Here is a 12,993-nt window from a genome sequence, read left to right as displayed (position 1 = left end):
GTTGGATATTTTAACTTTACCTCACAGCAAAACCAAATCTACCTTCGGGTACAAATAAAGTAACCGTGAACCTTGAACCTTGAACCGTGCTGCGTCCATTATGTTCTCCAGAACTCTCCGACCAGCGGCGCTCAGCCTGCAGAAGCTGCGCCATTTCCCAGGGAGGCGCAGGACGCAGAGCTGCAGCTCGTCTGCTTCTGCAACTGTTCAGTCACTCGGAGACTGTCTGGGTGAGTTTTAATGTCCACCGTGACCCAAGTTGTGCGTAAATCGCGCTCACTCGTTGTTCGTTCAACCTCCAGCGCTGGACTACGGAGGGACGTCGATGCGGCTGAACTACGTGTGGCTGCGGGATCATTGCCGCTCGGCCGCGTCGTACGACTCCAATACGAACCAGAGGATCCTGGACACCGCGAGTATTGACCTGTCCATCCGTCCTGTGCACGCAGCTGTGCGGGATGGCCATCTCGTTCTCCATTGTAAGTCCCGGCATCAACAGATAGAGAGAGAGAGAGAGAGAGAGAGAGAGAGAGAGAGAGATAGAGATAGAGATAGAGAGAGAGAGAGAGAGAGAGAGAGAGAGAGAGAGGGGGGGGGGGGGGGGGGGGGCAAACCCGAAGTCTTATTATAGGAATAGTACATTTTCATTGGGCAAATGGAACATTATCAGTAAATAATCCATCAATAGAAGTTGATTTATTTCATCAATATATTGTGTCTTGAAGTGCAAATGAACCGTATAATGTTTTTGTTTCCTTGTGTATACAAATGAACTTAAAAGTAATCAAAGTAACTGTTGTTAAGCAGTATTTACTGCATATTGTGTAACAAACATTGGCAGAAGATTAACCCGAGGCATCTGTGGTATAAAGGTTAATCCCAGTTTATTTTTTGGACACAGTGCAACTGACATAAAGTGATAGCTGCCTATGAGTCAATCATATTTTTCCTGTCCTGATCCAGCAATTCTCTTCTCAAAGAGTCCGCCCTGGGATTGCCTTCTGACAGTTTCGCATCATTTGAACTTCATGGTGCTTAATTTCACTCTCGTTTCGCTTCACCATATTTAAATTGCAAGCACAGATGCATATGCATCCACTTTCTTATAGACGTGACGACCTCATTAGTCTCCGTCTACACCTGCTTATACGAGTCACATCATTTCAGTTGACGGTGCGCGTCAAAGAAATGCATAAAGGATTTATTACAGCGTGGAGACTTTATCCCACCTGTTGCATCAGCTTTGCGAGTTAGCCAACGCTAAATGGCATCTGCATCGAGACACATGAATCAGTAGGCCGCGTATTATATTTATTCCCAATAGCCACAGTTTGTGTTTCTTTCTTGCAGGGCCTGGTGGCCACGAGTCAAAGTACAGCCTTAGCTGGCTGGCTGAGAACAGTTACGAGACACAGAAGCAGCGTGCCGTTCAACCGCGGATCCTTTGGAGTTCCGACATTTACAAAAAGGCAAACATACCCTCTGCCAAGTGGGACGCATTTATGAGCAGCGATGAAGAATTAAAGAAGCTTCTTCAAAACTATCTCTTGTATGGGATCGCTTTTGTGGAAAATGTCCCAGCGACAGTTGAGGCTACAGAGGCCGTTGCCAATAGGGTCAGTCTTATCAGGTACAGGTTGTTGTTGTTGTTGTTTTAACTGAGCTGTCCTTAAGATCCATATGAATGACATTCTCGTGCAAATATTCTTCATCATCAATTTGTTTGTGTTTCCAGTCATTTTGGGTTCGATGCTCCAATACTCTTGTGTTTTGTGTTTTACTTTTCAAAAGGGAGACGACGTTTGGAAAAATGTGGTGTTTAACTTCAGATTTTTCCAGAGCTGACACAGCCTACAGCCAGGTGGCGCTAGACCGTCACATAGACAGCACGTACTTTCAAGATCCATGTGGGTAGGTGCAGGAAAGAAGGAACTACTTCCTAATCATCCGCCATTAATGAAAGTGAATGAATAATGTATACTGGTCCTCAATGCACGGTCGTTCGTTATCATCATACACAAACGTTAATGGTGGCAGGTGAATGTACGACAGTGTAAAGTCATCTGATTGAGCATCAAACTAACCTCCAGGCACTTTTTAAGACAAGTCAAAGGGATGATGCTGTTAATGATGATGATGATGATGCTGATTGTTTTGTTTTTTTGGTAGAATTCAGGTTTTCCACTGCATCAAACATGAGGGAACTGGGGGTAGGACGCTTCTGGTGGATGGCTTCAATGCTGCCGAAAAGGCACGAGAGAAATCTTCTGAAAACTTTGAGCTGCTCGCCCGACTGTTCATCAGACAAGAGTACAAAGAAAAGAGGGGCTCCCACAAAAACCACTTTGAAGGCATCGGCCCTCTGCTCAACGTCTATCCTTGGAACAATGAACTTTACCTGATCAGGTAAGTTATTGTTTTAAGACCCAGTCCCAACTAAACTACAAAATACTCCGTTTCAAAAGGAATATTTTGTAGTTTTAAACAGATGGTGCCACGTTTTACACATAAAATCTACAATAGGATGTGTGTATTTTTATTATTTTTTAAACAGGTACAACAACTTTGACCGATCAGTGCTAAACACTGTCCCACACAACCTGGTTCAGCAATGGTACGTGGCACATCGAGACCTGACAACAGAACTGAGGCGACCAGAGAATGAGCTGTGGGTGAAACTGACTCCAGGAACGGTACCAAAGCTTCACTTGTTAAAAAGAGACCCTCCCAAAAGGATTGTGTGGAGACCTCTTCAAAGCAAATCTGTCGTTTTGCAGCTAATGAGGGCATAATTCAGTGTAAACTAGGTATGCTTATCCTCGCTTGTCTTCATCAGGTGCTCTTCATCGATAACTGGCGCGTCATGCACGGGAGGGAGTCTTTCACTGGCCTGAGGCAGGTCTGTGGATGCTACCTGACCAGAGACGACGTCCTCAGCGCTGCACGCTGCTTTGGTCTGCAGCCCTGAGCCTGACTGCGGTCCCTTCTGTGCCTTATCGGTTAGTCGATAGCATTTTAAAAAGTATTCAGACATCTTTTCTTTTTTGACATTTTATTCCTTCTCCGCCTGCTTGAAATAATTTCAAAATCACAGCTCTAGCCACAAGACCTGAGGACAAAAATCCTCCTATAACACATCTGGATGACATTTGACTCGTCAGTTAAGGTTGGACTAGAATAATACATTGCTTTATTTCTTTTTTTTTAATCAGGATCTCTAAATGTTATTACACAACTACACCTGCTTGGCTGCTTGCATTAAATATTTATGAAATATTTCACATTTCATATTCTTTCTAACATCGATGGCTTGTGTATCCAATGCAGTGTTCATCAATATGAATTTCAAACTAAATATGAAAAACAAAAAAAACAAAGCGCAAACATCATCTCTACCCTCAAGGAGATCTTGGTGGTGATCCCATTTAGATTAGATTTAAACAGGACTGGCTTTTTTTAGACTTCTGGAGCCTCTGCCTCGGGCATGCTGCTGCGTGGAGCAGTCATGGGAACATTTTCCGTGGCTTCCTCTTTCTTGGAAGAGCTCGCCCTAGTGGGCAGAGAGAGAATTGAAGTTTCATGCTGATACCAGAGATGACTTGATGCTGTGTAATATTGTAAAGAGTCTCAAGTCTCACTTCATCTCGGTGGCCTCGCCGGCTTTGACTGGTTTATATGCGTGCTTCTTCACAGTGTGAACTATAAACCACGCGACCAGGACGATCAGGACACACCCGAGCAACGCCCCGATCACTGCGCCGGCAATCACTCCATCTCCCACTTCTGCATAAACATGCATTTGGCATCTGTTAATGAAGTCTCCTTGCAATTTGTCTTTGCATTCATTGTAGTGAACATACAATAATCCTACCAGCATTCAGCTCAACAGTGCAAAGTGAAAATCCCACGATATTTGTCGCGTTGCACTGGTACTCTCCAAACTGAAACTCGCTTATGTTTCTGATTTCCAGTATTCCAGTTTTGGTCGCTGAGGAAAGGAGTGAACACATGTTGTGAAAGAATGACTGAACACATGTTTTTTTTTTTTGTCACAAGCCTGCACATATAGTACTCACTTCTTCCCATTGCCGGCCTCCTCGTCTTAGCCTGATCCAGATTGGTCCAGCTGTATGTCGGGGGTGGGCTTCCACGCTCACTGTGGCAGGTCAGAGTGACCAGGTGACCTGATTCCACATCACCGTGTATGGCGCAATATGGAGAAGAGGGTTTCTCTGGCAGAACACAAGGAGGATGAATTTATATTTAGTCTTTTTTTTTTTATAAGAAAGCCACATTCAGATTGGAATGATTTCAGTTTTATTTTTGATTGATTAGATTTCTAGAGGGGTCCGGAAACGAAATTCGTGTCACTTTCATGTAACAGTCTGAAGAATTTAAATTCCAACACTGTAAAAACACAACTATGAATGCATTGAGACGTTATGTACAGAAATCTGGTCACACAGGAGCATCATATGTTATCAATATCTCTGTTAAAGGTACAGCGTGTGAAAAAAAGTGAATATAAATGAATCGATATTATTTAGTTCACAGTTCAGTTTGTAGGTCTGTGTGTTTGTATTTTGCGTGTTCAGTATTCATTTTTGCATCACTCATGATGAACACATGGAAATTGTCTTACAAGCATTTTTCATAAAGACAGTGGGAATTTTAAACGTATGCTTAGCATGCAGCAGATTCTCATATATATATATATATATATATATATATATATAGTCCTACTCTAATTTCCACTGCTGACAACGAGGAGATCACATGCAGTAACCATAGAAACTACTCAGGAGGATATGGTCGCCTGCAAGGTTGTTCCTGCAAAGGTGTGAAGGAGACTATTCAAAGTGAATATAATGTCCTAATCCCGCTCTTCAAGGTCGATGTCTTAATAGATGCACTAATGCTGCAACACCGATCTCGGCTAGTGAAACTCAGCTGTGGAAGGAAATCTAAAATATACTATTGAAACACAATGAGAGTTTTACTTGAGTCAAATTTTAGATGCAGTAAAAAATAAATGTCGATGAAAACATCACAAGGGAAGTAAAACATGAAGCCAAAAGCTCGCCCTGTGTCGGCCAGCCACGCCCTAAAAAGCAGGAGAAAAGGGCCAAACGCGAACAACAGGATCGGGGGGGGGGGGGGGGGGGGGCTTTCTTCTCTATCTTGATAAGTCTGAAAGACCCTCAGCAGCTTCTGCTGTCAAACTCCAACGGACTTAGTGCCTCTTTCATCTTTGGCCTGCACGCACATGTCCAGACAATTATTTACTGGCATTGATGCCTAACTGACCCAGAACGCTGACAACGACGCTGGCCTCAAACTGGCCTTCCACGTCGGGAATGTTGTGGACTTCACAGGTGTAGACGCCAGCATCCGATGTTTGCATGTCGCTTATTGTTATTGAGGCATTTCTGGTGGTGGCAGGAGAAGCAGGGAGATGAAGCCTGTCCTTGAACAATTTTCCCAAGACGACAATCCCTGATTGATAGTAATACACCTGAAAAGAAAAGTCAGACCACGTGTTAAATCACAGCACATTTTAAAGTTGCGAGAAAAAAATTTGCTCTACTTCTAAATAAATAGTACTATGAGGAAGTAATAAAAGCTTCTGTACCTACAAATGGTCCCCATGGCATAAACGTTCAACTTTGAATTAAATCGCATTCAGTAGCATTTGAGTCCAATATTAATTATGTAGTGGTAGTTAATTAAATGTTCATCATCATGTTAAATTAATTAGAAATTATTATTATTTTATATATACTAACACTAAATTTCAGTCATTCAGAGTTTCCATTGAATCTGCATTTATCGGAGGACTCAATCCCAGGCTGTGTTGACTCAGTGAGGCGTGTTCTCCGAGCGGGAGAAAAGAGAGGGAACGTTTGCTTGATTTTTTTATGAATATTCAAGGTTTGTAATGTTGCTGTCTTCTCAGTGCTTTGAATTCAACAGTTTAAGTCCAACTGCAGAATTGCTTTCTGGCAGTTCACATTTAAAACGACAACTTTTTGTGTGCACATGAAAACGTGTAAGAGACAGAGAAATATATCTTTAGCTGCCATAGAGAAAAATAAGTCCAAATGAAACTCGTCACATTTAATCGGAAATCATATTTTTCTCACTCTTTCCGATGGAAGTCAAGGACTCCTCAATGTCGGACACAGTGTCCGTCTATCCCAAATGACAAGACGCTTTATGACATTTTACAAGCGGAAGCATTGTGTATTTGTGAATACCTGCTCCCGTTTCAAGGAGGACAAAGAAACAAAATTCCACTGGATGGCGAGGCCGTTGGTCTGCTCAATAGTCACAAACGTACACTGGAGAAGGATGCTTCCACCTGTTGTGACATTAACATTTTTTTCCGGAGTCTTGACTGTGATGAGCTCAACAAATCCTGCAAAAAGATAAGCATGGTTTCAGCAAAAAACACAAAAAAACACACAAAAAAAACACAAATCCAAATTTCTGTTATCGCCCAAAACGGCATTGTAAGGAAAAGAAGCAGGAATATTGTTACCTATTGCACTTATGAGGACGAACAATCGCAGCGTGATGCACATCTTCACACAATGAAGGCCCACGAATGCAGCTGGGTTCTCAAGAACTGAACGTCTCAACACTGACTGCTGGAAAAAAAAGCCCCGCAGGAGAGGAGGACAAACACAATGCAGTATCGGGCAAGGTTGCAGTACGCGCGGTAATGGACTTCCCGATACTGCATTGATAACACAATGTTTGCATAGCCGTGTTTGCCAGACTGGGTGTGTACAGTGTGCGGTTTTTAGCCGTTTACAGTTTTGGGTGTCGGCAGAAAAATCCATCCTTTCTTTCTTGCGTGAATAAATATGGCCATTTTAAGTTGCACCTAATAAAGTTCCCATCGGAGTCGTCTGCTCTGTGTGTTTGAGGTCGTTGCCTCAACGTGGCAAGGTCAGGTCCGCAGTGTGTCGCGACACCAACGTCGAATCCATTCTGCAGCACTTTGGCAGCACTTTTACAAACAGCTCATCACTCCGTCCTCCTTCGTCTTGTAAGTCATCCTGGTCCAGGGCTCTTCTGGCAGTGGGATTAATGTGATTTAATCCTCACCTGGCCTTTACTGCTCGCCTCAAGGAAGAGTGAACCAGAGCACTGCGACGTGCTGCTTATCATGAGGGAGTTCACTCCCCGGCGTCGCGTGCTCCATAAAGCCATGCCGTTTTACCTTCACATGCAGAATCACACACGATTAACTGTCAGTAATGATCAGAAACTGACATAAGTGATTAACAATGTGAGCAGCGTTGATCAGGGGCGACTGGTGATGAGTGGGAGGGAGAAATCTGTTAATGTGGGAAGAGCAGGGAGGTGCGTGGAGCTAATCGCCCACACGATGAGGATGCTTTCCTGATTTGATTGATTGGGACGTGAGATGATGTCAGCGTCTCCCCAGACTCTCGCCTGGACAGAACACGATGCTGGGCACGTTGGGCACAACCGTACGGGTCAGTCATTCCTCAAATAAATTAAACCAATGGAATGATTTACCAGCCCATCAGGATCTAGGAAATATTGATGAAGAGTCAAGTTACCACATAAATAATTAACAAAGAGGAGATGAATTAAAGATGCAGTTTGTTCTGACTCCATAAAATCTAGTAGCTAACACCAAATAAAATGGGGGAAAAAAAAGTTAAACGCTGCAAATGTTTGGTACAATCAGATGTCAGTATATTTTCAGACAGATTATTTTAGATTTTTTGTGTGGATTAATTTATGCAGAGACTTAATCCAATTGCAGCTCACTAAATAAATTACAATGCTTAGGTATCTGTGAATGAATGTATTATCCATGTAATGTATATACATTAACATCGGAGTGGCCTTTTTTTTGCTTTTATACCCAGCATATCTTACATTTCAATGTTATTTCAATATTACCTTTAATTCCAATGATACTCAGAACATAAAAGGTTGCAAACTATGTCCTTGAACTGTCTTCTGCTTCGACATCCGGAAGCTTTCAGCATATATATCTCCACACAGGCGACCAGTATTTCCCTGTCAGACTGCCAGGGCGGTGTGAGTCAGAGCTTTGTCTCAGAAATAACTGAGTACACACATCTGAGGCGTGGTGATTTCCGACCCTAAATGAAAATGGCTGTCCGGGCATCGGGACTATTTATCAGGTCACGGTCGCGGTAAAGCATGTACATTACTTTATTTGACGGCAATCGTTACTCCAACTGCTTCAGCCGCTGCTGCAAACCGCTAAATGCAGCTGGTTTCGTTCAAGGCAGGGATGCAGTTCAGATGCAAGCCAGCAGATGACAGACCAGACTGTTGGATGTTGTGCTTCTCTGCGCGTGCACGATAGTGTGTTGACGTGCAGGGGAGCACCAGGTAGCCGTTGGCAACAGAGCCAGGAGCAGCACTCTCTCTGGCCTCACTCCCTTTCACCTGCCGTGTCTGCTCCTCACCGCTGTGGCAAAGAAAGAACAAATGTAGGCCAGGCGTAGCAGGACTTCCCATATTCTCCCTGCAAGGTACCAAGCAACCCCTTTCAGAAGCAGTGATGGAACCGTGTCCTCACACACACACACACACAGATTGACAAGATAGTGTAAGTAAAAGGACATAAGTGAGACACAGATACTCAAAGGAAACGTCGCCTGGTACGTTTCGTAATCTCTGACATTCACATGGAGAAGGTGGCCGATCAGAAACTGGAGTACAGGAGACTTTACTTCAGGAAGGCTGTCACTGATAGCTTCCATCATGTGCGAGCGATAAAAAACAGCAAGAACATAGCCGACCATTACTGGCATAGAGAAACATTAGGCTTCCTTATATCTCATTAGCTCCGCTTTGTCTGGTGCCCGTTTCCTCCCACCTCCAAAAACATGCAATTTAGGTGAATTGATTGTTCCAAATTGTACGCAGTGTGTGCGTGAGAGTGGTTGTCTATGTGGCTCCGCGATGCGCTGGCGACGCATTCGGGGTGTCATGTCACCCCTAGTAAGCTGGGATAGGCTCCAGCAACTCCCGTGACCCAGCGAAGCGGAAAAGCGGCAAGAACATGGACGGATGAACGGAATTATGAAGTACTTATATCAGTACTCTATATTGGTAAATACTCAAATATAAGTACTGGCCTGATGAATAGTGTTGATGCATCCCAAATGTTATAGTGAATATGAAAATAATTATAAAATTATAATTATAATGCAAGCAGGCATTCGAAGCGGAGCCGCACAGCTGAAGTATTCCCTGCCTTTTCACCACTTTTACCCCCCCCCCCCCCCCTACAGAAGAACAGCCATCAATTTCTGACCCATGTTAATGGACCCTTTCAATATTTTATATTTTTAAATGGAGTGCTGACAATAGAACACAGAAATTGAAGGCACACTTTGTGAAGCTACTTCACCGGCTCTTTGTCCGTCTTCTCGAACAGACCTATGCACTCCCAAGCAGAGGAAGCCAATCCGATGAAAGCAAGATGAAAACGAAAAATTCAGCCACAGCAAACCCGCACAGATGGAACATCCACACAAACAGTCATTCTGGAAACCAAACAGGAGGATTTGAATGCATTCTTGTTGCATTCAGCACTTTTGGTGTGCTGCAATGGGCACAATTTGAATTTGATTTAGTGCAGGCTGTTTGCCGTACATCGTTGCGTGCAAGCTCATATCATTTATGTACCTCAGCTCCTCTCAAGGTGAACTCTCTCAAGCAGCATAATCAACTATCGAAGTGCTTGGTAGAGGCAGCCGGGAGTAAATTAAAATAAATCAATTAGGTGAGACAAATGTGTGCATTAAATCTGACTTGTATCTGAAGGCTGACATGTCATTACGCAGGTCGGCGAGAAGAATAAGCACGGAAAATGCGTAACGTAACAATAATGCAAGTGTTTAGATGCAATCAGTTTGAACTCCGCAATTAATCAAATTGACTTTGAGAGCATCATGTGCTGTAAAAGCTCATTTTAGGGCATCAAAATGGGTAATAAGTTATTAAAAATTGCACCAAAGTGTATGTAAGAAATACCTCTTTGGATCTTATAGACAGAAACCATCACCCCAAGGTTAATCAACTTCATCTCAACGCTCTGCTTGCATCACTTTAAATCATTGCTATTACCGTAATAAGAGTAAATTCTGGGAGTAATTCATCAACTGTTTGATATTGAATATAGAGTTTCCAATAACATTTCTAAACACGTCTTGTGCTCATGGAATTGCCTGGTATAAAAGAAATCAATTATCATTTGTATCAGTGCGCTATTATTTCCTTTCCATGTCAAGAAAAATATGCAAAATTCTAGAATGTCTAATTTAACAGAGAGTGTATGAAGACATGAATATCCAAAAGCGTACAACATGCATTTGATTTATTTATGAAAGATTAATGTCTAAATAATACAAAGCAATACAAAATGTGCATGTATGATATGAGATGGCAATAAAATAACTTGATTTAGTTATATCGTGTTAGACCAGAATCACAACACATTAAAAGTTTGTGCCGGATTCGATTGTTTTTTCCATGCATGTCACCAACTCTCCTTTATTACATGTTTTTGGACATGCAGGCATTAGTAGAACATGCATGCTCATGCATGCTTTGCACAGAAAGACCCTGGGACCTGAGGCAGCAGGGTTAATAACTTCCCTTATGTGTAATGGCACTTCCTTTTTCTTTTTTTTTTACAGCTAGCTTTGTATATTAATGTAATATATCATCTTTGGAAGAGATATCTGTGTTACCAGATCTCTTTGCAACTAAGATGCTGAGGCATGTCTGGAACAATTTAAATGTTCTCCTGAGCCATTTGTCTAAAGAATTCCATTCTCGTGTTCAGATGTTTTGCGGCTTTTGAAAAGTGGGTGCAAAATTGACTTTGGTTTTTATGGAGTGAAAGAATCGATCCTAATCCGATGTCCGCTTCCCCCATTGAAATGAATAGTCCTCCCGTGGCGCTCTAAGAGCTACTTTCTACTTTTGAAGGTGTTGTGAATATGACTAAATAACATATCAGGTATAGTGTTACGTCTCCGACCACATCTCCTTGCTGTTGCTTAATGCACTTTATGCATTGAAATCTCTGAGTGTTTTTCCTTTTAGCTGCATCCTTGCATGCCTTTCCTTGCACCTGTGCATTATTCATGGTAAAAACTGCCATGTCTCAAAATGAACTGAACAGAAAAAAAGAGGATGCACGGAAAAAACAAGAGCCACACAGGTGAAAGGTGCGACTGTATTTAAAAGCAGCCATTACTTCATGCTTTTCAGTAAGTCTCTATATGGCATTAATACAGTCCAGATTTCACGCAAACGTTCCCGCTGGGTTTCACTGTGTAGACATGTTTCAAATCGCATTGAGTAAATAACAGGTGCAATTAATACAATTATTAATGTTCCAGTCAACTGCTTGAGTTTCAGGGCCCTGGCATGATAAATGACGGCTAGCTGTCCCACTGTCACAGCATACTGGGACACCTATAGAGACCAGAGCCCGTGCTAATGTTAGTATTAACACTTGTGTTAGTCTCACTTATTAGCTGTCATGGAAACTAACTCTGCTCAGTAAGACTTTATAGACTGAAGGAGCAGCCCTGATTGGTAATCTTGCAAGGAAAGACCCACGACTAACCCAGAGTCAACAACGATTGGCTTGAAATTAAATGCACGGGTATTTACTTCATCCACGGCGCCCATGCACCTGAGAACATGCTCTGGTAATAATCTGTCGATCACATGCGGCTTTGCTGCCTTATTTTTTAAAACATCATGTTGTGTGAACTTTAAAGTAGCAACTGCCGCCATGAACTCAAGAGGAAATTGTTAAGTTGACTTAATAAATGAAACAGGAAGAGGAGTCATTTCCCCCATACGCTTCTTCTTGAAATCAGTGATGCCGGCCCCTGTTGGTCATTAGGAAGAATTCAACTTTAAGTCACTTTGCCTGACTTGGACTGTGGAGTGAATCCACTGGAATCCATCCCGACAGGCACAGGGTGACGATATGGGCATATTCCCGGCATGCCCAGTAACAGCCACACTCACATTCACACTTACAGGCAACATTGACTTCAAATGTACCTGACCTTCATGTCTTGTCCACTGGGGCCCCACGATGGACACGGTGGACAGATGTGAAACACGTCAGCAGAGTGCCGGGTAAATGGAAGATGAGAGCATTTTCTGTTGCTGATGTGAACAGATTTAAAATTAGATATTTTTTTTCCCATGTATTGAAAACTGAATCAGCACATTTTACGTCAGGGCAGATTCCGCTCCTGGGTTTTGATTTTTCTTCTTCTTCTTTTTTTTTTTTTTTTTGCAATTTGGGAGTAACAAATAGTTTTACATTTGAGACCACTCAGCGTTCTTATTATCAGGACGTTGCTTCACAAGGAACTTAAATAGTGTGGGCAGTGGCCCTCGAACCACCTCTGCTAAGAATCGGTTGAAATCAATGAGCTGATTTGGACAGCAACTTATTGTTTCCTACTGTTTAGAGGTGTGCGTGGATGATAATATTACAAATGTCCCATTGCATCATTACTCTTCTGTGTGCTGCTGGTGCAGACATAATTAGAGGATGTTCTCGTCACCTTCACCACCAAAACATTTATGCTGTAGTTCAAGGCCAGAGTGGAGACAAAAGGAGAAAGATTCAAAAGCACTATAATATATATATATATTGTGTCCGTGACCAGAGGACACAAAGTCTCAGCAAAAAAAATGCAACCTCATTTGTCCTTGTGACAAAGCAAATTAATTACGAAGAGCTTCGTGGATGCAGAAGTGAATCTGTCCCGGACTAGGCCAGAAAACTACCGGTACCTCATCCGGCCTGTACTACGGTACATCATTTTTATTATTGTATTTCTTTAGCCAACAGTGGGGATTTTTTTCTCTCCTGAATTCAAAAAGGGCCAAATATTACACTTGTCAGCTGGAGTCACTTTGCGTCTT

The 12,993-nt window shown here is 42.5% G+C and overlaps 2 protein-coding genes across 2 annotated transcripts; one reads left to right on the top strand and one right to left on the bottom strand.

Annotated features, from left to right (window-relative positions):
* Nucleotides 1–111: 111 nt before the first annotated feature.
* On the top strand, nt 112–3,276 carry LOC137916663 (trimethyllysine dioxygenase, mitochondrial-like; the record flags this gene model as incomplete). Its single annotated transcript, XM_068759635.1, has 7 exons — nt 112–230; nt 303–479; nt 1,351–1,630; nt 1,792–1,911; nt 2,170–2,406; nt 2,555–2,693; nt 2,837–3,276. Coding segments are annotated over 7 exons (1,204 nt in total), but the record flags the coding sequence as incomplete, so codon positions are not given.
* Nucleotides 3,277–3,315: 39 nt separating this feature from the next.
* Nucleotides 3,316–6,584, bottom strand: LOC137916662 (V-set and immunoglobulin domain-containing protein 1-like). Its single transcript, XM_068759634.1, has 7 exons — nt 6,542–6,584; nt 6,258–6,418; nt 5,308–5,515; nt 4,077–4,232; nt 3,872–3,988; nt 3,639–3,783; nt 3,316–3,550 (listed from the first exon to the last, which is right to left on the bottom strand). Exons 1-7 carry the CDS (start codon nt 6,582–6,584, stop codon nt 3,457–3,459), a joined length of 924 nt encoding a protein of 307 aa, XP_068615735.1. The 3' UTR covers nt 3,316–3,456.
* Between the last annotated feature and the right edge of the window lie 6,409 nt (nt 6,585–12,993).

Source organism: Brachionichthys hirsutus, unplaced genomic scaffold, assembly GCF_040956055.1.
Source record: "Brachionichthys hirsutus isolate HB-005 unplaced genomic scaffold, CSIRO-AGI_Bhir_v1 contig_922, whole genome shotgun sequence".
Classification (NCBI taxonomy): Eukaryota; Metazoa; Chordata; class Actinopteri; order Lophiiformes; family Brachionichthyidae; genus Brachionichthys; species Brachionichthys hirsutus.
This window is presented reverse-complemented; position numbering and strand designations above follow the sequence as displayed.